We start from the raw sequence: 23,408 nt of genomic DNA on the forward strand, positions 1-23,408 counted from the left end.
TCACACTCTCGGGATCAAGGTGGATAATCGGACCTTCATTGCTAAGAGACTCGTTAGATGTAGTTTGGCAGTCCCCAGTGGAATTAACCGTACCATCCTTACGTTTCCTTTTTGCTTTAAACATGTCTGGGATTGTTGGAGGTTCAACAGGATCTTTTCGGGCTTTGAGGGAGCCCCACCCTTATCAATCGTGGCAACCTCGCTGGTATAACCATGATCAGTCACAAGGATCTCCCTGCACTCGTCCACAAGAATATCAATACGAACCATTACACTGTTACCAGCTGACTGGGTTAACCTTTTTGATGATTTCTTCATTTTACGGAGCTTCGAAGGGTTACCAGTTCCGTTCCCCCCCTCCATTGATTTGCGTTTCACCATGGAGCCTAAATATGAACAATTGTTGCTAATACAAAACAACCTGACAGCTGGACCCCAACCACTAACAGTCACTAAGAAAATTACAAAAACCTCTTACAGTTTTGAGCGTTGGACGTCTTGTTAGGCAGATGTCAAGGAAGGGGCACTGCCCGGCCTCGTCAGGCCCCAGACGGCCACAGACGGCCCGCCCTTTGCCCGGGCTTCGCCCGGCGTCCCGCGAGGCGGGGTAGAGCACTGTATAAAGGTGCCTCCTGGAGCTTATGATGCGTGGCAGAAGCGCGCCGCCGCTGATGCAGCCGGGAGTTGTGGTCCCGGGGCGGCGGCGCAGATTGTAGCAAGGAGTGACTCCTGGCGGTGGCGGCAACACAGAGTGGCTTCCTTGTCCTGTGCCCTCTGCTCCGGTGAGGGCCTGTGCTCACTGTGTGGTCCGGTGAGTGACCCCCACTTCACAATAACACCTTTCCACACTACCTCTCACATGCCTCTCCACTTGCAAATCCAGCCTAGGCCACCAGAAATTCGAGCGTTATCTTTTTTTAGTCTTGTCTATCCCCATATGACCTTCGTGCACCAAAGAAATGAGTCTGTCTCTCAAACCTGCTGGAAGAATTAATCTGGTTCCCCTTAACAAAAAAGCTTTATCCACTGGCAGCTCATCCTTAAGTAAAGACCAAGGTTTATTAAGAGTTTTTAAATTTGTTTAAATCTTTGATGGCTTTAATGACTTCCCTTAACATGTTGTCCTTTTCCATTTCATGCACTCTTTCACATTCAGAGATGGCACCTGAAACAATTTCACAGACTGCAATACCTATCTCACTAATATCAACATCACTTTCTTCACCTACCTCATCTGTTCTCATTAATCTAGAGAGATAGTATGCAGAATCATTTGTATCTCCTGGAATGTATTAAACATTAAAACTGAAGTATTGTAGATAGTGACTCATCTCATAATCCTTGCTGAAATGGCATCCAAACCCTTTTTTTTAAAATATCTCTTTTAAAGGTTTGTGATCTGATCGAACTACAAAGTGCGTGCCCCAAACAAAATTCCTGAACTTATTCAAAGCCCAGAAAATGCCTAATGCCTCACATTCATTGACAGAATATTTTTTTAGGATTCCTTCAACCTTCTAGATGCACAGGCAATAAATTCATCCTTTCTATCTCGCCTCTGAATAAAAACCGCTCTTAGACCGTTTTAACTCGCATCTGTACTTATAACTGTTTCATCACCGGGAACAAAAGCCTTCAAAGTAGGTACATTTTTAAAATCACCTTTCACCATCTCAAACTCTTTTTTACATTCCTCATTCCACACAAATTCAACTTTCTTTCCTAACAGAGCCCTCAAGTTCACAGTTTTCCTTTCATAATTCAGAACAAAACTGTTGTACATAACTAAAAAACAACACAATTTCCTCCCTACTCTGTGGGTCATCTAGTTTCACAACTAATTTCTTCTTTGGTAAAACTTCTGATCCTGTGATCAAATGTCCAAGATAGTTTACTTCCAACATACCAAATTTGCATTTCTTTTCTTTAAGAGTTAGTCCTGAACGCAACAACCTATCTAAAACCAATCTTACTCTAATTTTATATTCCTGCTCATCCTACCCAAAGAAAAGCAAATCATTCTGATAGTACTCGACTCTCTCCAAGTCCCTCAACAATTCCATCGTCACTCTATGAAACAACAACACAGCTGATACAAGTCCTAAAGGTAGTCTTTTAAACTCATATGAAACCATCGGAGTTATAAAAGCTGTTAAGGCTGCTGAGACTGTGTCCCATTCGATTTGATAGTATGCCGATGTCATAGCAAGTGTGGTAAAAATAGTTGCCCCAGTTAATGTTGCAACCTGCTCCTGATTATTTGGAAGAGGAAATTTGTCCATGGCAACCTCACGATTCAGTGCCCTCAAATCCACACAAAGCTGAATATCACCATTCAGCTTCTTGGCAGCCATCAGAGGGGCCAACAACTGTGTAGCGTCAACCTGTTCTATCACTCTTTCCACACTTAGGGCCTGATTTCTAGTTTGTCACAAAGGTGCTGGCTCTGCTGCACCAAACTCATGCAAGGACCGCCGACCATATCACAAGTTGCACTCGTGTTACACAAGTTCAACTTGTGATATGGTTGGCGGTCCTATGTTTTGTCCATGGCGGTGCCTGGAAAACAGGCACTGCAATGGGAACAGCAAAAAAGTTACATCACGGCATGGACATTGACGTCCATGCTAGTATGGATCTTTGTTGCAATACAGACGGGGGTATATGTTGTGCCTCCCTAAATGTATCCCCTTTGCAGTGGGCCATGGAGGCCCTGTAGGGCCCCCTTTGCTCCTCCGCCACCAGCCTTTTCATGGCAGGGCTCCCGCCATGAAATGTTGGCTGTGGCCAAACTCATATTAAGCTGAGCAGCACTGTGCAAGTCCCAAGTCTCCTTCCAGCAAATTGCATAGTGGCACAGCTGCATCACCGCCAGGGAAAGACTGTTCCCTGGCGCAGCCTGCATTCTTCAGTGGAAACTACTTAAATAGTCGTAATAGTCTGAAAGAAGAAGGCACGCCAGACTCGTAATTAGGCCTTCAATTTCTCCAGTTCTCTACTTACACTGTCTTGCACACTTATAAATATCCTTTCTACTTTAGCCACTACAGGAACTACATTTTCTTTAACCTTATGTCGTGCTTGTAACCTCTGAGACAATCAAGTTTTCTTTGAAATATCCGAGGTAATTCTTTCACAAATGGCACATTTGTATATTCTGTACAATCACCTGTGGTACTGCATTTGGATCCACTTGACCTTCAAAAGTTTTTGGTGGAATCATCCAATTAAATTATCCCCTTTGTTTGGTGCATAGATTTTTCCTTCACACATGTGTCCCTTGAATTCAATGATTGCAGTAAACCAACCTTCCATCTCTGTAGGCGTACACCATATCCACCAGTACAAATGTCCAAACATTCTAGATGTATTAGATGCCCAAAAAATGTATCCAACACCCTTTTAGAGATTATAGTGAGGTGCGAGCACAAGTTAAATTTCATAGCAAGCTCTACATTGTTTATTTTGATCAACGTGAGGGATGTTTACTACCAGTACTTGTACCCTCACTTTTAGCAGTTGATGTCACAATGTCATCATTTACTTGAAACACGAGAACACCACAGCACCTAGAGTCAAACGTATTGTAATATCCTCAAACAACAGCATGTGACTGCATCTCAGGTAATCTTGTTAAGTAGACTGACAGGTATCATTGTCTAAAAGGATTCTTATGTGATTAAGCTTGGATTAGCATTGTCAAATGTGTGGATGAATATTGACATTTCAGAAAGGCGAACTTTTGTTGGACTCTTGCTGGCGTATAGTGTGTTTTATCTCTATTTCCGCTTTCCTCCAGGCTGCTCTGAACATGCTCACAAAGTGCCAGTCTTTGGGATACAAATCAGATGGCATCCTGTGCACCGCCATCCATCCTGGCTGGGTCCAAACTGACCTAGGAGGGCCAGAGGTATGTGCAAATGTGCTTTTCTGCAAGCTTGTGTACTGACAATAAAGTTCTCATATCTTAAATAATACATTTTATATGCCATCATCACCAGAGGTTTTCTGACCTATGGAGCTGACACAATGTGCGCTCCTTTGGAATGTGTAGACCTGAAGAGAGGCAGATCGGTTACAATAAGCTGGATGTGCTTGTCAGAGTTGCTTCCTGGTATCTGTTTTATCGAGTTGCAGCAAGCAGATGGTGTTTTGCAGTTCATGTTGAATGTTCAAAGTATTCTGTTGATACACACATACTGGAGTCTAGCTGATGACAAGGTGTCACTCATTCTTATGAGTGAATGTCCGAGACAATTTTCCTTTGCTAAGACATCTAAGTATGTTACCACCAGGGGCGTGGACAAGATGAAGCAGACACAGCCTGAGAAGCTCCTCAGTCCGCCCGTCAAAGAACTGATAAATTCCCCTACCTATCCAGCTATTAAGAACCAGTACCATCCCCCTGCTCAGAGACAAGAACAGGGCCAGAGCGCAGTAGTATTCCGCAACAGAAACAACAGTATCAGAGTCCCACCAGGCACCAGAGAGAAAGACGGAGCCGGGCATGTCCTGACAGTGGCTAGTTCAAACAGGCCGAGCGCCGCGGACAGGGCCGATCATGCTGGCCCCCCTGCCGATGACGGGGGTGGTCACAATATGTCCCTGCGGGCCCCCGTCCCAGCTGGATGTGAGGTTGGTTCTCTGCGAGTGAGGCCCGGTGCCGAGGAGCAGCGCCTGTGGCCTCACGTGATGGCGGCTCCTCCCACAGAGCCATGGGGAGAGAGTGGGGATTGCTGTGGCCACCGAATGGGTGGATTCACACACAAACGGGTCCCCTCGCCCGTGATATGGCGGTGTGGATAGTGGGCCACTCCTTTGTGAAGCGGGCCCAGGTGCAAGCCCGGGACAGTTATTTCGGGGAAAATTTAGGGTTTAATCCTGTACTTTTTAAAGTTTGTTGGTTTGGGAGAGGGGGTATGCGTTGGAGAGAGTTGATGGGGACGCTCAACAGTTTGTTAGTAGTGGGTAGGTGTCCGGATGTGTTGGTTTTACACTCAGGTGAGAACGACATGGTTAGGGAGATGGGGTTGGTCTTGATGAGGGCCATGAAAAAAGATTTAGAGGAAATTAAGAGGCGATGGTTGGGGTGTACGGTTGTTTGCTCTGAGGGTGTTCCGCGGAGGGTCTGGAGAGGGTCGGTGAAACCCCAGGTGGTGGATAAGGCCAGAAGGAAGGTCAATGTGGAGATGGTTCATTATTGCAGGCACTTGGGGTTTTCACGGGTCTGGCATCGGGACATTCGTTACGATGCGCCGGAGTTGTTTCGGGGTGACGGGGTTCACCTGTCCAGCATGGGTATGGACCTTTATCTGTTCAATTTACGGGAGGTTTTGTCCAGGTTGTTGGGTGTGCGCAGGGAGTGAGGAACCAAGGGTGAGGTGCATCGGGGAAATGGTTGCAGGGGACGGGGCGGGGGGCAGGAAAAGGTAGAGGTGGTGTAATCACCTACCCGTCCGCCTTTTCCTGGGTGGCGGACTTGTTTTTGGAGTGGGCCAAGTTTGGCTGGAGTTTGGTAGTTTATCGTTAAGTTTGGGGAGTTGGTAAACAGGAGCAGGGAAAGGTTAAGCAGTTTGGAAGTTTACATTAGAGGGTCGTTAGTTACAGTTGCTGGAAAGCAGATAGGATTGTATGTCTTGGGAGGGTAGGAGTCCTATTGTTATGTGATAAGATTGTGTATTATTTAATGTATTGAAAGTTATGTATTGTATGTTGCAGGATGGGGGGTTTTATCCAGTGGGGATCGTAGGGGTGGGGGGAGGAAATGTCAAGGGGTCAGGTAATTTAGATGTTTAGAGAGGTTTAATTTTTGTACGCCAAAGTGCCAGTTTTAATAAAGTGTGATGGGCACTTCTTTCAATAAAGCGGCGGTTTACACACACAATGGTTGTTGGTGTGGCTTGCCCTGTTCCTCCCTCCCAAGGGGGGATTTGGGGGGCAGCCGAGCATCGTGAGGTCTGCTCCCGGGCAGATTTGGGGAGGGGAGGGGGGCGAGCAGGGAGCAGCCATTTTGAGGCTTTGGGCTGCCTTGGGAGTAGCCCAAAAGCAGCCCAATTTTTGAATTGTAGCCCAAAGCTATATTGTGGGGATTTGCGCTGGCCCAGCCCCCATTTTAGGTTCTGGTGACCTGGTGGCTGGGAGCGCTGTAGTTAGGGTTTTTTCTGCCCCGCCCACCCTCCCTGGGCTTAGGGCTTTTGGGGGAGGCATTCAGAGTAGGTTTTTGGTTAGGGGCTGTTGTTGAAACAGGTGCATAGTGGTCTATATTATTGTAATGTTGTCGCTTGGAACAGGTGCTGGCGGAGTTGTTTTTGAAGTTGCCCAAGTTTGGCTGGAATTTGGTAGTTTATCGATAAGTTTGGGGAATTGGTGAACAAGGAGTAGGGAAAGGTTAAGTAGTTTGGAAGTTTACATTAGAGGGTCATTAGTTACAGTTGCAGGAAAGCAGATAAGATTGTAGGACTTGGGAGGGTAGGAGTTCTAATGTTATGTGATAAGATTGTGTATTATTTAATGTATTAGAAGTTATGTATTGTATGTTGCAGGGTGGGAGGTTTTTATCATGTGGGGATCGTAGGGGTGGAGGGAGGAAATGTCAAGGGGTCAGGCAATTCGATGTTTAGAGAGGTTTTAGTTTTGTAAGGCAAAGTGCCAGTTTTAATAAAGTGTGATGTGCACCTGTTTCAATAAAGCGGCCGTTCACACACAAATGGTTGTCGTGTGGCTTGCCCCCTTCCTCCCTCCCAAAAGCATATGCTGCCGGTGACAAGAGGGGAGAGGGGGACACCTATTCAGGGACACCTGTGCTCTGCCACCACACTCCAGAACTGCCATCGAGTGGCTATGAGGTAAGGAGAGTCGCATGCAGGGGAAAGCGGAGATTCATAGTGATATCACCCTAAAGAAATCTTTGTAAAAGCACAAGTAACCCTTCAGCTCACTCAGCTGAAGTCATAACAGAAGAGGGGACCCTACCCACCAAAGGATGTACACCACAGGGCTGATGGGACCACCACAGGGCAGCCGTGGTGACGAAGAGTTAATACAGCCATTGTCGACATGTTCCGGTGTACTCCCGCCTGAATTTCAATGAAATTGCTACGCTCCTCCGCCCATGGGTACCAAGACTGAACCAGAGCCCGTACATAAGAGCCACAACAGTGATGCAGATGCACGCAGGACTGCAGATACATAGAGACGATCAGTGATGTTTCAGCAGCACACGGTAGGGGGCCATTGCAGTGAACCATACTGGAATCTACCGACATGTACCTGGGGTGCCCCCTCTGGTGTACAGCCCAACCCCTTGATGCATGATGCCATGTAAACTGTAGTGCCACACTTGTGACCTGTGAACATCATCTGTATCATCCAGTCACCTAGAAAGCATAACCATGGGAAAAAACAGGCCACAGAGAGGGGCACAGCAAATGAAGATGAATTAATACACGGCACAGGGAGGCAACTCTAAGCCGGATCCCCCACGTGAGACACCCTTAGGGGACCATTACTTTAAGCTCTACTGCACCAGTGCTGCTGACGGGGAGGCAGAGACCACATCTCCCGGCTCCCCAAGCTTGGCCCGAAAGCCCAGCACAACTGCTCTGCTGCTGGAGCATCGTAAATACATCTGAGTTGTCCCGCAACAAGTGACCCTCACTTTGAGCTCTCCTGCACCTGTGCTGCTGGTGGGGAGGGCAAGATCACATCCCCAGGCTCCCTCGGTGTGGCCCGGAGGCCCCTTCGTCATTGCCCTGCTGCTGGAGCACCATAAATACATTGGAGGTGTCCCGCAATGCAGGACCCTCACTTTGAGTTTTCCTGCACCTGTGCTGCTGACAGGGAGGGAGAAATCATATCTCCCGGCCACCCTGCGTGGCCCGGAGGCCCAACATCATTGCCCTGATGCTGGAGCGCCATAAATGCATTGGAGGTGTCCCGCAATGCAGAACCCTCGCTTTGGGTTTTCTTGCACCTGTGCTGCTGATGGGGAGGGAGAGGTGACATTTCCCGGCTCCCCCTGCATGGCCCGGATGCCCAACGTCATTACTCTGCTGCTGAAGCACCATAAATACATGGGATGTGTCCTACAATGCTTCACCCTCACTTTGAGCTTTCCTACACCTGTACTGCTGATGGGGAGGGAGGGATCACATCTCCCGGCTCCCCCTGCGTGGCCTGGAGGCCCAACATCATTGCTTTGCTACTGGAGCACCATAAATACATTGGAGGTGTGCTGCAGTGCAGAACCCTCACTTTGAGCTTTCCTGCACCTGTGCTGCTGACTGGAAGGGAGAGACCACATCTCCCGCCTCCCCCGCATGGCCCAACTTGTTGCCCTGCAGCTGGAGCACCATAAATACTTCGGAGGTGTCCTGCAAAGCAGGATCCTCACTTCGAGTTTTCCTGCACCTGTGCTGCTGATAGGTAGGGGGAGACCACATCTCATGGCTCCCCCTGCGTGGCCCAACTTCATTGCCCTGCTACTGGAGCACCATAAATACATCTAATTTAAAAACTTTATTAAATTGATATTTTTAATTTATATTATATTTGAAGTTTCTTAAATGTAATCACATAAAAAATACATATAGCTAATAACAAAATATTTGCTAAACAATCCATTTTAATTACAAATAAAAAACTCAAACAAAATGAAAATGTAGAATTTACTAAAAATAAATGTATTATTAAAAACATTAATAATTATAAATATTATAATTTTAAATAACCAAAAACATAATACTATACATTTCAACAATATACACGAAAGTACAACATTTAAAAATTAATACATGTACTATTCCCACTACAACTTATAAAAAGTAGACAAAGGGACTCATTAGGATAGCGGGCGGATCTGCCCGCTAAACTCCTCCACCCGCATGACTTTTCCCCCTGCCACATTACGATGGCGGGGGGAACCCCGGCAGACGGGAAGACCGTCCGCAGGTTTTTCGCCGGTAGGCAATCCGCCTGATTGCCTACTGGGCGGAAAAGCCCAGTAATATGGTGGCGGTGCCTTGCATGCACTGCCATCCATATTATCATCGTGGCGGTGAACTGCCATTCCATTGCGGAGACCACAAAGGAAAGGCAGGCGGTTTTGGCTTTGGGGCCCTTTGCGGGCCCCCTGGGTGTTCGGGGGGTGGGGGTGCACAGGGGCAGCAGTTTCATGCACAACATGGCAGGCACTGGGCGGTGCCTACCACGTTGTGCATGAACATACACGACATGCCTTTTTTGCATTGGGGCGGGCGGTGCTGAGAGTACCGCCCGCCACAATGTCAAGAATGCAGGATGCGCCCGCCAGTGTGGCGGGTGCATCCTAATGACCACCACGGGACCGCCACACTAATGGCGGGCAGTCCCTTCCTACGAATGGATGGCGGGCGGACAAAGTCTGCCCGCCATGCTAATGATGGCCAAAATGTTGAACTCAGGAGGTGTAAAATTTACAAGCCCAACTACAGTCAATGCAACAGTAGAGAAAGTGTTGGAATGTGGAGGGGTAAACTAACTATTCTCACTCCAATGAGTGCAGCAGTAGGGAAAGTTTTGGATTAGGAAGGAGGAAAAACCCATACCCACACATAACAATTTAGTTAAAAAGTGTAATTGCACAATTAACACAGCTAATTATAAAGTGAATAATTACTATTAAATGAAAATATAAATATTATGCGCTTATACCCCTCAACCCACACCTAAAATTAAAAAATATGTATTTACACAATTAAAATAGTTAATTATCAAATCAAAATGAATATTAATAAACAATTACTTATTAATTATTCAAATAAAATTGCATCCCACCCTCTACCCCCTATAAACCTCACAACTCACACATAAAAGTTAAATTAACATACATTATTTACACTATTAACATAACTAATTACCAATTAATTAATTAATATGAATTAACAATTAATTAATAATTCATTCAAATTAAATTAATTTCTACCCTATACCCCTATTAAGCCCACAACAAACACAACATTTAAATAAAAAATAGTTTCATGATTAGCATAATTAATTAGTAATTAAAAAAATAATAATTAATAAATAATTTCTTATAGTAAATTTACTTCCCACGTTGTGCCTCTAAAACCCAGAACCCGCTACGGTACTAAACACAACAAAAAATACTTAAATTAAATTCGAGCACCAGCTTTATTTTATCTATTTGTGCTTCCTGTTGAAGCTAACTTAGTAACTATTTTAGGATGGCGCTGGCAGTTTGCCGGCGCCATCCTAAAATAGTTACAACAATTTCAAGCTTGAAGGCTTGAACTTTTGCCCCCCGGATCCGCCGCTCGCCGATTTGCGGATTTTTGGTAAATTCGCGGGAGTTCACGGATCGCGAATTTACCAAAAATCCGCAAAATCCGCGAGCAGAACGAATTTTCCGCCCATGCTTATAGACGATACTTATCTGATGGACAATGAGCTAATGGAAGTCTTAGCTAGAGTAAACCACATTAGTCTTGGGTTCGCTCACTTGGATTACAAATTCATTTTCAAAAAATCTAAAATTGTCCATCTCAATGTCTTATTTATTGGATAAGAGTTGTCAAGTGAAAGCAAAAGCCTGGCAGCACATGGTTTAGAAAAATGGCAGTAAATTTTTTAGAAAAAAGGGTGCTGCTTTAACCTCTAACAACTCTGTAAAGGCTGCAATCCATTTTAGGATTTTTTAATTTTGGCAGAACATACATTTTGGTTCACGCAGAACAAGTAAAACCATTCTACGATTTAATCAGACCTGATTTTTCAATCAACCATTGGACACAGGAACACATAAACATTTTGGGGTCGATTCGGATTCGAAAAAAACGCTCCGAATAGCTGTACGGAGCATTTTTCCCGTACAAATCGTACCCTGCAACGTCCCCCGTATGTACGATGAAGTACGATTCGTACCAGGAGCTGGACTCCGTACGAATCGTACAGAGACCGTACGAATCAAATCCCCGTACAAATCTCCCTCGGAACCCGCTGTGCACGACATCCGTACGGTTCGCGGCTGGATTTTCCGACCCAGCAAGTACGATTTGTGTCGGGTACGCACCGTACACGCTTTTTCTACAGGAGCCGAAAACATCCGGAGAAGCAGAGTTCGCCTCGAAAAAGGTACGGAATGCCCCCCCCTGGGTACGGTCCGTACACCCCATGATCGCAGGGTTACGGTGCGTACCCCTGCGATTATGGGGTGTACACACCATACCCCGCAATCATGGGGTGTACGCACCATACTCCATGTTTGCTGGGTGTACCGTGTGTACACCCTGCGATCGCGGGGTACGGTGCGTACACCCCATGATCTCAGGGGTACGGTGCATACCCCTGCGATCATGGGGTGTACGGACCGTACGGTGTGTATGTGATTGTGTGCTTTTCCATACGAATCGCCCTTACCTGACGTGGACCATACAAATCGCGTCCTCATACCCCGGTCCGGATCGTACTCGTCAGGTCGTACGGCATGTTTACGATTCGTACGGAGAGGGCTCCGGATACGAATCGTACTAATGTTTTTTTTCCAGGATCGGAATCGACCCCATAATGTTCCGTACAAACTTACACGATAGCTTCCAAAGATTTTCACACACATGTAAACACAACTACCTGGTGATCCACGTAGTTGCTGGACCAACTGGTTACACCTATATCATTTTCAATGAAGGTGATACAGTACCTATTGCATATGCATTACATTTGTACACAGATGCTGAAATGCGTTTTACATCCACTGAGGAATTTCTTACAGCGGTACAGACTGCGGTAGTGAGAGAGAGAGAAAAACTTGTTTATTTAGACCGTGGTCTTTTAAACAGTACAGCACATACACAATCAGGATCAAAAAGAGTACGAACAGACAAAATTCTACAATATCTTAAATAGATAAAATTCAATGCTTGTTATTGGAAAGTTAAAAGAGGGTGGTGCCCTCAGAAATGCAACATACAATGGCCCACATGCATCAATATCGGCTTTTGCGAGTTCTAAATTGCGAAAAATAACGATTCGCAATTTAGAAATCGCAAAAGCCTATGCATGATTATTTTTGCTTTTTTTTTGCAATTCGGTAAAAATCGCTATTTTTACCGATTTGCAAAAAAAATGCAAATTTTCAATTGCGAATTCACAATTCCCATTCATTCCTATGGGCCAAAATGCCCATAGGAATGAATGGGAATTGCGAATTCACAATGTGCAATTGCAATTCATCAATGCATTTCAAGGGTGGAGAGGGGGGTCAAAATGACCCCCCCTGCACCCATGAAATGTACTTTTCAGCATAAGTTACATACACACATGTCCTAAGGACATGTGTGTCTGTAGCTTAACAGTTTAAAAAATGCATTTTTGTGCATTTTTTTATAATTTCGCAAATTACCACGAAGTTGAACTTCGTGGTAATTTGCACTTCCAATTTTAAAAATCGCACATTTTTCTGTAATGATGCATAGCATTTAAGAAATCGCACAATTGCGATTTCTTATATGCTAACGCAATTTTAGAAATCGTAAAAAAGATGCGACTTCTAAAATGGCATGATGCATCCCAACCAGCACTTTTGCATTCGCAAACGGCCGATTTTAAGGAATCGCACCGTTTGCGACTACAAAAATGCTTGATGCATGTGGGCCAATGCACCCTATTTTTACAGAAATCTCATAATCGCTAAAAGAATAAAATTGAAAATTTGCATTTTATAAAACTTTAAAATGACTTAAAAAATCAGTGCCCCTCCTTCAAAATCTCCTTTCCAAATTCTTTTAAACCCTTCAAAAATTTACCCAATCCAATTGCAATTTCTAACGTGGGCATATCGGTAAGTAGGCAGATCGCCTGGGCACGTGAGGTTATCTTATGTGATAGGAATATAGGACGTAAAAACAATTTCCTTATATCGTGTACAAATAAGCAATCAAGTAAAATATGCAGCATATCATGTCTTAGGCCACGCCCACAGTTACAGTTACCTTCTGGGCCAATCAGAGCAGACTTTAATTTTCCATCTATCTTCCAAGGGTTAACCCCCACCCGGGTTCTAAGAATTTCCTGTCTCAGGACTTGGTTGGGCAGTATGTCCAAATACGGGAACCAGCCATCGTTAACCCATGACTTTTTTAACCACTGGACTGATTTTTTTCTCTGACATATAAACTAGGTTCTGCACCTTGGAGAGTGACTAGCCTTGTTCCCTAAGAGTTTTCTTAGTAAAATCGGCTATCAAGGCGTCCTGGGAGAATTTCACATTAAGACGCCCTGTTACTTTCTGGAGAGTTTTACTCACATCCATTGCCCAGACAAGATTACTTATTTGGATCTCATCTCTACACCATTGTGAGACCTTTAGTGTCACTCCTGGGTCTTGGCGCCTCCAGAATCTTACCAGGGCCATTTGGGATTGTACAGTCCATGATGTTAGCCCTAGCTCCATTCTTATTGCTTGAACCATAGTACAGTTCGATCAGGACAATAGCATTTTTAAGATTTTTCCCTCTTCCTGGTCCCACTCATGTTTACCGCTCAAGTATAACACCTCAGCCCCATACAATACTTGGGGGGGATCATTGCTCCAAATGCCTTTAACATTGGTTTATGAGTCATGTCACCATATTCTTTGTTAAACCTTTTCAACCCACATGTGGATGAAAAAGCTTTGGCTCTTTGAGCCTCCAAATGAGTGCGCCATTGTAGCGCACTATCAAACCAGAGGCCTAGATATCTATATTCCTTGACTGCCTCTAGTTTGTCATTACCCAAAAACCAGTTAAAGTTCTTCTTACTCTTTCCAAAACATAAAACCTTAGTTTTTTCCATATTTACAGTCAGAATTTTCCTATCACAATAGCTTTTAAAAACATTTAGTTTCCTTTGAAGTCCTATTTCTGTTTGGTCCAGGATGACTAGGTCATCAGCATATAGAAGACAAGGCACTTTATGCCCGCTCATTCTAGGGCTTGCGCTTCTTTCTACTTCAGGTGTCGCAGGGAGATCTGCCAGAAGGATTGAAAATAACAGGGGTGCCAAGACGCACCCCTGTCTAAGGCCATTCCCTACCAATATCTTTTGAGTTAGTGACCCATGCGAATCTCTAATAACCTGGGCCCAATTCCCTCTGTGAAGATCTCTCAAGATCATCAATAAGCCATCCGGCATTCCATATCCTGACAGATCCTACCAGAGTTTATTACGGTCCACAGAGTCAAACGCGGCCCGAAAATCAACGAAGCAGCAGTGCAACTTCACATTTTGTTCTATTGATTTCCGGGCCAAAGCCCATAGGGCAAAGCAGTGGGCTATTGTAGAATGGCCTTCTTTGAACCCGCCTTGTTCCACTGGAATAATTGCTCTCTCTTCTGCCCAAGTCTTTAACCTACCTAATATTATTTTAGCAAATATTTTTTCTCCAATATCAAGTAGGTTGATAAGTCTATAGTTCCTTGGTGCGTTGATGTCCCCTTTTTTGTGGATTGGTCGAATTATCGCACCCTTCCAATTGCTTGGAACTATCCCTGATTCTAGGATTACTAAGAACATTTGGGAGAAGAATTTAGCCCACCAAGATGTCCGGGACTTAATTATCAGGGCAGGCAGGTTATCTGGGCCTGAGGCTCTTGTTAAATTTAAGGTTTTTATCATGTTAAGTACATTTTCTTCTGAGAAGTCTGGTTTTAGGTCATCTACTAGACCTCTCCAGTCCCCTTGTACTTCCTCTTCGGTTTCTCTCCCCGGAGGGTATAGTTCTTTCAAATAATCCTCCCAGGCACCCTCAGCTACCACGCAGATAATTGAAGTAGCTGAGGCTTCAGTTACTGAACGGACGAGGTTCCAGAATAATCGTATATTCTTGGATTCTATTGCCTCCAGCAGTTTCCCCCAACAGTTGTTCTTATGGGCTCTTCTTGTACTATAAAGAAGCATAGTATATTCTTTCTTTAATTTTACAAGATATTCAGCTCTAGATTTATCAAATTTGTTACGCAAACTGCGCTGTTCTCGCCTTAGTTCTCTTTTCTTATTTAAACAGGCTACATTGTACCAACTTCCCTTCCTAACCTGTGTGGTTTGTATACTCTTGGTAATCTTTACGTCTGTTCTAAATTCAACCTTGATACTTTGTACCACTTGGTTTATCTTTTCAATGTACCAGGCCAGATCCAGACCAGCTGCACATCCTAAGACAATGTTATGTTGGAGCCTGGTTAATTTCTCTATATATTCTTCGGTTAACCGTGTTGTGATGCGCCTGGGATAGTCCATCTGTGAAATAATTACTTTTTCAGCAACTATCTGATGGGAATGTACCAGTTCCAATTCTAGGATATTTTGGTCACTATTTTCTATGTGGTTAACCGTAAAGCCCATTATTATGTTAAAGATCCATGCTGGAATAAAAACATAATCTATGGGACAATTTTGTGTACCTTGTTTAAATGTTTTCTTTGCCGGGCGATCTTGTGGGAACCTACCGTTAAGACAAAAAAAACGTTTATTCGCTAAATAGTTCCCCAAGCTTACATCATTCGTCGAACACAGACATTCAGGAAACTTTGCTTGTATTATGTCATAAGATTCTAAAATATCCTGATACATGAGATCCTGCCGCTTAGGGTTAAGTTTATGATTAAAATCTCCTACCAACAAAATCAAATCTGAATCGTACTTTTCACACAGTAAATCTAAATCATTTTTAAAAAGACTCATTTCAACTCCATATTCCTCCTTGGCCCCCCATTGCATATATACATTTAGAATCAGCATGTTTTCTTTCTTATTACCGACTGCAATTAAAGTTATTCTACAGCAGAGCAGCCATTTACAAGTTACAGTGAGCCGGGAGAAATTTTTCACCAAATTTGTAGAAAGTAAAGTCAATAAACCCCTGCCGGGTGTCCTGATCTAGATTTTACTGCCGGTCGATAGACTTAACAGAACCCCTCCAATACAGGAGACCTGGCCACATAGCCAGGTCTCCTGGATACAGATAATCGCATTATTTTTTGCCAGATCTTTTAGCCGTTCAAATTTTATTTGATTTCCTAGTCCGTTTATATTCCAGGAGACCATTTTTAAGCCATGTGGCTGCTCCTTTACCTATTCTACGTCACTAAGTGGCCCAAACCTATTAGATTCCTCTAGGTACCGCTGGGAAGGTCCTGGGAAGCTAGTATTAAGGCTCCAGTTCTTCCAAGAGTCCTCCGGAGCAGAGTTATTTATTATAATATTAAGGTTTCCCGGGCCTTGCCCTCAACCTCTTTCTACAAATCTTACTTGTCTTTTACCAAGACCTGCATGGTACTTTAAGAAATCTTTTCCTTGCTGGACACTTTCTTCAGCCCCTACTTCTTCAATAGGTACTAGCCGGATCCCTGCTTTTAATATCTCACTACCCGCTCGTTCAATGGCTATTTTTACCAACTCAGAGTAAACTTGTACCTTAGTAAGCTCTTTTCCATCAAAGGTTGTTTGAAAGCCCACCTGTTTAAGATCTTTTGTGCCGATTCCTTTCAGGTTAGGGCAATGGGCGAAAGAATTAAGAGGAAGTGCTCTATTTAAGTACGAACTCTTCTTTGTTTTTTTCCCTCCCCTTCCCATTTTTACTTGCTCAAAATACAGCCATTGATTTCCTTTAGTCTCCATTGCATTTACCTTTGACCCTCTAGGTGATTGTTGTATTTTAGTTTTAACCTCATAGGCTTTCTTGTTAAGTTGCGTCCCCTTGTTATTTTGTTTCCTACTACCATTATCATTTATTACTCGATTCATTGCTAGCTTCTCTGTGCTTCCCATTCTTGCATTGCTCTCTCTCTCTCTCTTATTTTTTTGGGGCTTACGTTTTAACACTTGTTCCGTTAAATCTAATGATTCCTCCCTCACGGTCCTTTTTCTCACTACTCTGCCTTTACTCTTTCTTTGCATGTCTCTACTGATAGGTCTCCCCTGTCTTAATGAGATGTGACTCTTATGTACACCCCTTCTTTTTATCAGCATAGGCCATTTTGAGATGTACATGATTTACATCTGGGGGTTCTATGTTCCCAACCTTCATTACAATTGGGGTTGCAGCTGGGGTTTCTTTATTCCCAACCTCCCTCCCGATTGGAGTTATATGTTCAGGGTCAGGGACTGGTCTAAGCATTAAGGGCATTTGACTCTTGATTCCTTGTAGTTCGCCCTGGATTTTTAAGAGGTGCGAGTTCTGTGTTTTTCATGTATCATGATTTAACATTGTCACTTCAAGGATTCCCTGGAGAGTTTTTTGCAATATTAATATCAGATCCAGCGTTGCGGTAGTGACAGAGAGAGCTCTGGTTCAGAGTAAGAGCATAATTGTCAGCACACCAGTACTGACCTTAGAGGTAATTACTAAAGCAAGTGTTCTTAATGCCAAAGCTTTACATCCAAGATGTATTCTGTGGAATAACTCTCTCACTGCAACAGATGTAGACAACAGATTCGATTTTACATTACAAACAGAAGCATTCCCGCAGTACAAACAAGAATGTCCTCTGCCACATTAAATAATGCATCTATATCGATATGAATAAATCCTTTATGCAGATGGATCTGCTCAGCCTGCAGTAGGGACACAACATCAATATTCCACAGCATGCACAATCGTAAAGGAGCGCATGCATGATAGAAAGCTCCATCCTGAAAAAAAATACACAGTCCCTAGGGGACTGTTCAGCGCAGCTAGCAGAACTCAAAGCCCTGATATTGTCACTACAAAGTACGGATCCTGAATTCCCCACACTTATAGTGTGTGATTCATACCACTGTGTCCAGTCCAAAAGGAATACCTTCACTATTGGGGCCAGAATGGATTTCGAGATTCCTAGGGTTGCACAATCAAGCGGATGTATGACAGTACAACACGATCATTTTGATTTTACTTTACTTGTACTTTACATCGTGGTTTTTACAACGCAAGTCGTTACAACGACTTGCGTTGGAGGGCGCTGGATTGAGGATTAATATGATTTTCAATTCCAACTCCAGCCCACATAACAGTAGGGAAGGTGTTCGAATAGAAAATGACACTATTCCTTAACTAAGAGCGCCATCCAGCGCAAGTCGTAGTGATGACTTGCGTTGTAATGGCTGAGTGGTAAAGGTTGTGCGGTGTAAACACCGAGTTGTAAACGATGGTTCCCCAATCAATCACAAGCTGCTTGGGGAACTGGTGGCAAAGCTGAAAGAATGCTTGCTATGTGTTCCTGTTATTTATTTATTTATTTATTTTTGACATTTGTAGAGCGCGGCGAATACCCTCAGGCGTCTCGGCGCTAACAATTCATCTGTTTCCTACTCATAACTAAAGTCTCATTGGTTAAACAGCCATGTCTTTAAAAGTTTTCGGAACTGGTGGAGTGAGGAACTCGTCCTGATGTATTGAGGAAGAGTATTCCATAGTTTGGGCGCGGCCACTAGGAAGCGGCGGTCAGCCCAGGACACTGTTTTTGATCGTGGGATTGCTAATTGGTATAAGGTGGAGGAACGAAGCTGTCTGCAAGGTATATAAGGTTTCAATTGGTCCTTTAGAGAATGCGGTCCTTGGTTGTTGAGTGCCTTGTAAACTATACATAAGGACTTAAACTTTATTCTATTTTGGATCGTTAGCCAATGAAACTGCCTTATTGTTTCTGATATGGATTGGAACTTAGAAGTTCCAGACAGCAAGCGTGCAGCCGCATTCTGTATTGACTGTAACTTTTTTGTGACTCTGACCTGAGCATTAAGAAATAGACCGTTACAGTAGTCTAAAGAAGATAAAACTAAAGAGCTAACCAATGTTTTGATTAGTGCCTCCGGAAGAAAGGGGCGAATCTTTCTAATCATTTTCAGTTTGTAATGGGCAGTGGTTGCAACTTTGTTTGCATGGTCCATAAAACTGAGGCCTTCGTCAAAAATGACTCCCAGATTCCTGACTTTAGCTGTCGGAGTAGGAGGTAAACCAAAGGCTGCTGGCCACCAACATGATGGCCATGCTGGAAGAAGTGGTCCAAAAATAACTACCTCCGTTTTTTCAGAGTTGAGCTTGAGGCAGTTTGTAGCCATCCATTCTCCTATTTGCAGCAGTCCATTTTTAAAATTTTGTGCCACTTGTCCTCCGTCACCCTTGATGTCCAGTACCAACTGCGTATCGTCCGCATAAGATGTTAGGCTCTTCCCATAAGCTCTGATGACATTAGCAAGGTCCGACACATAGATATTAAATAGTGTTGGACTAAGGGATGAGCCTTGAGGAACCCCGCATGGCAGCGAGAGTTGCGCAGATTGGAAAGGTCCAAGGGTGACCGCTTGAGTTCTGTCAGCGAGAAAGGAGGCGAGCAGATCTCTGGCGGAGTGACAAATGCCCAGCTCTCCGACACGGTCGACCAAGATGTTATGGTCGACCGTGTCGAAGGCTGCTGATAAATCCAGCAATACTAAAATTGCAGTCCCACCTTGGTCCCGAATGGCCCTGACATCGTCAGCTGCCTTAATAAGGGCAGTTTCTGTCCCATGATATCTCCGAAAGCCAAATTGTGAGTCATCCAGCAGTCGGTATCTCTCGATGTGGTCTGAAAGTTGGGAGTTCATGGCCTTTTCAGCCACTTTGGCTAAAAAAGGAAGACTCGCAATTGGCCTATAATTTTTCAGTTCGTTTTTATCTAGGCAGGGTTTTTTCAATAGAGGTTTCAATAAGGTGTTTTTTAACAAAGTCGGGTATGTCCCTGAAGACAGAATGGAATTACAGACTTGTGTCAACACTGGTATAATGGTTATCCACATGTTGAGTTATCAGCGTGATGTTGTTCACATTGTGGGGAATTCAATGGCGATGAGGCCGCTAAGGCAACAGTCCGCACTGCTGCCCTTGCTGCAATCATTTGTTCAAGTACGAGAATAGACAGAGAGATCATGGTGGCTGTCAGCAGGGTTCGCAACGACTCCCATTTCCCGTAAGGGTTTCCACTAAGGTACTCCCACAAGTTAGATGCACAAAACCTTCTGAATGCTCAAATTCCAGGAGTGGGGATTGAGTAATACCAAACACTGATCACAGATTTGGATTAATACTTGCTTCACATGAGGGCTTGGGTTCTGCACACGCACAGGTTACTGCTACAGTTTTATTACTTAAGCAGCACTATTGGTGGCCAGGTCTAACCAAACAGGCCAAGATCTTTGTCCTCAAATGTGATATCTGTCAACTGATGAAAGGCTCCACCGCAGCACTCCCACCTCAGATACATCAATTGATCTAGGACAAGCCTCTAGCTGCTGTTTATTTGGAGCACTATGGCCCCTTACACTCAGATGGGGTTTACAAGTACATCTTGGTGGTAGTGGATTCATGCTCCAGATTCCTGTGGGCTTTGGCACAGCGCTCGTCTGCCATTCAAACTGTTATATATGTTGATTTGCAAGTCTTTATCTGGACAAACCCGATTGGCAAATTACATTCAGACCCGGGCCTGGAGTTTAGCTCTTAGGCTTAAAAAAGAAGCCATGGGAAGTTTGAGTGTGGACTTGCGGTACTCCTACCCCTACCATCCTGAGAGAAATTATGTAGTTGAGAGGAAAAACCGTGACTTAAAGCAGTCCTTAACAGTAAAGGTATTAGGCTTGGGTGGCAGATGGGTCTATCAACTATATGGGGTCCAGAGTGAACTCAATAACATGCCAAGAAACTCCTTATGAACTCCTATTTGGTGTAAGAATGTGGGTACAAGACCTCGATAATTTCAGCACAGTGGCGTTGGAAACACCATTTGAAATCAATGAACGTTTAGCTGGTTTACAAAAAACTCAATGAATTCCTGGGCGCATATAGCAACATTCAAGTAAAACTTGCTGCCACTTGAGAAGTGAAGGTTGTGCCGGGAAGAACTGCCTGGATCCTGAAGATTAGGGACCTGGTCAGAGAGAAAATTGTGGTCAAAAAAGAGTATGGGCCATCTTACCGAGCACCTGTATCTGTCCTGCCTGTCGAAGGTGCTAGAACTGTACTTTTTCTGCCCCATGCCGATTGCAGAGACAAAAGGCGTGTCTCCATTGATCTGATCAAACCACACTATGCAGCCAATTCTCAACAGTAGGCCACATGGGCTCCTGGGTAGCCCCTGCACTCCTCTTGCTACCATTCAGGAAGTTAAGATGGAAACTTTAATAACTACTGAAAATTCCCCTCTCCAAAGAGTATCTGTAAACAACAATGAAGTACTACTTTTTCCTCTTGAAACTACAACTATACAGTCAACGAGTACATAAATTTCAATTAAACAATTGACGACGTCTATGTGAATATGCCACTGAACGAGTCATCTCCCAGTACTACAAAACCTACTGAGCTGCCAAAAATAGCCCAGACGGTGTCTTGCTACTTCGTTCATTATAGCGACTTCTCATCGGATTCCAGTGAACCTATGCTGCCGCCACTGCCTGCCCCTTTCAAGCTACGAGTGTATGCCCTCTATTTGGCTGAAAAAGACATACTTTTTTGCTCCATGGATTCATCTCTGGATTACAATTGGATTCTTTTCCTGGTACTTTGGATTGGTTTGGTAACTGTCTTTTTCCTAAATCTGAATGGACACTATCTCCCCGGACTCTCTGCAGAACAACTTGTGAACTTGCTTCTGAAACCACATGCATCATCACGCTGTGAACTAAGGGACCTGTTCCTGATAAACATTACAGCGGTGTCAATTCCAGAAAGCATAGGCCCCCGTTAGGATGGTGGGTGGATTGCCCCCGCCAGGCTGGCGGTAGCCACCGCCGGCCTGGCGGGGGCGATCCGCCAGCCATCCGTGCCGGAATGACCCCCCACCATATTATTATGGCTGAGGGGTCCGCGGCGGACCGCCGCTTTTCCGCCCTGGTCACCTTGCCACTGGGCAGGAAAGGGTTCTCTATCCTGGCGGTGCCTATCAGACACCGCCAGCCATATTAGTATGGGCATTTTCCAATGGTCACCATTTCTTACACAAAGCTAGTATCCCACATGCTGTTTATAATTGTACTCAATGGGAAGGCTGCCCAACATTACCAAAAGGTAGTTCAAAAACATTTGAACAAAAGTTTTCTTATTTTTCTGGTTTCGATACATCAGACCCAGCCTCTTATTATTATAGGCTGGCACCTACAGCTGCGAATAAAAATATGCTTACAAATACTAAGCTGAAATACTCTACTTCCTTTATTTCCCAACTGTCTGTTCAAGGTTTTGACTTTTGGAAAGACACCATAGACACAAAATCTGTCTGGGGAAAAAAGATTGGCAGGTTTATCAAATTGAGGCCTTATTTAGAGCATGTCTCTTACCACATCAAATATTTTTCCTGAATAAAACAGTGCAACAACCTTCCTGTCTAGGAATAACAAAAATGAAGGATTTGAAAACACTGTGTATTCCTGCATTCTCATGCTTTGATAACTGGCAGCATCTAACACACTTTAGTGAGGCTACACTAGATACCATGATGACTCCTTTAATTCATCAGTCCCCAATTGGAAGGGATGGTTAGTTTGGCCTGTGGACACCAATGGTTGTAAATCTAGATTCCTGGGTAATATTGAAGGGGTTAGGGGTAATAGGCCTGATCAGCGATATGTACAAACAGAACATTCTGGGGTTGTGACATCATATAGTGTTGAAAAGTTGTGCCTGATTGGCTAAAAACCTCAACACTTTCTCAAGTAAAACAATACATGCCCCTTCTTTCTGATAATATGGATTTCAGGAATTTTTTATTAGGCCCTAGAACCCACATCAAAAGCACTTTTTATATGGAATATACAACAAGCTGTGGAAAATTTCTCAACCGGAAGCTAATGAGAGATTGCACAAGATCGAAAGGGTTAACTTAAAAAAGGCTTTTGCTGTGATTGACAATGGTATGTCCACATTATCATCCAGAATCGTTTCCCTGGGCAACATAATATCTTCTGTGATATACATATTATGGCAAGATATGGCTATTTTACAAATTGGACCATCAAAACTAAGATCCATTGTAATACTAAGCTGGATGTTGCAAACATTAAGGTGCCTATTAGCATATCGGGCGGATCGCCACTGCTGGGCTGTCGGTGATTCGCCCGCCAAACGTCTTTGGTTCACCCCGCCATATTAGTATGGCGAGGGGCACTGTGGTGGACAGAAAGATTGCCCTCCACTTTTCTGCCGGTCGTATTGCCGACCAGGCGGAAAAGGGACACACTGGGGCCGATTCCGATTCAGGAAAAACCACTCCGAATAGCCGTACAGAGTGTTTTCCCGTACGAATCGTACCCTGCAGCCTTCCCCGTATGTACAATGAAGTACGATTCGTACCAGGACCAGGACTCCGTACGAGTCGTACAAAGACCGTACGACTCTAATCTCTGTACGATTCTCCCTCGGA

The 23,408-nt window shown here is 44.1% G+C and overlaps 1 protein-coding gene across 1 annotated transcript in view; it reads left to right on the plus strand.

The window, feature by feature from the left end:
- LOC144798554 (C-signal-like) overlaps positions 1 to 23,408 on the plus strand; it is a 720,501-nt gene that overhangs the window by 657,455 nt on the left and 39,638 nt on the right. The window contains exon 5 of the mRNA XM_078669489.1: positions 3,800 to 3,910. Coding sequence (XP_078525615.1) covers positions 3,800 to 3,910 — 111 coding nt within the window. The remainder of the gene's footprint in view (positions 1 to 3,799; positions 3,911 to 23,408) is intronic.

The sequence above is a fragment of the Lissotriton helveticus genome, chromosome 12, assembly GCF_964261635.1.
Source record: "Lissotriton helveticus chromosome 12, aLisHel1.1, whole genome shotgun sequence".
NCBI lineage: Eukaryota > Metazoa > Chordata > Amphibia > Caudata > Salamandridae > Lissotriton > Lissotriton helveticus.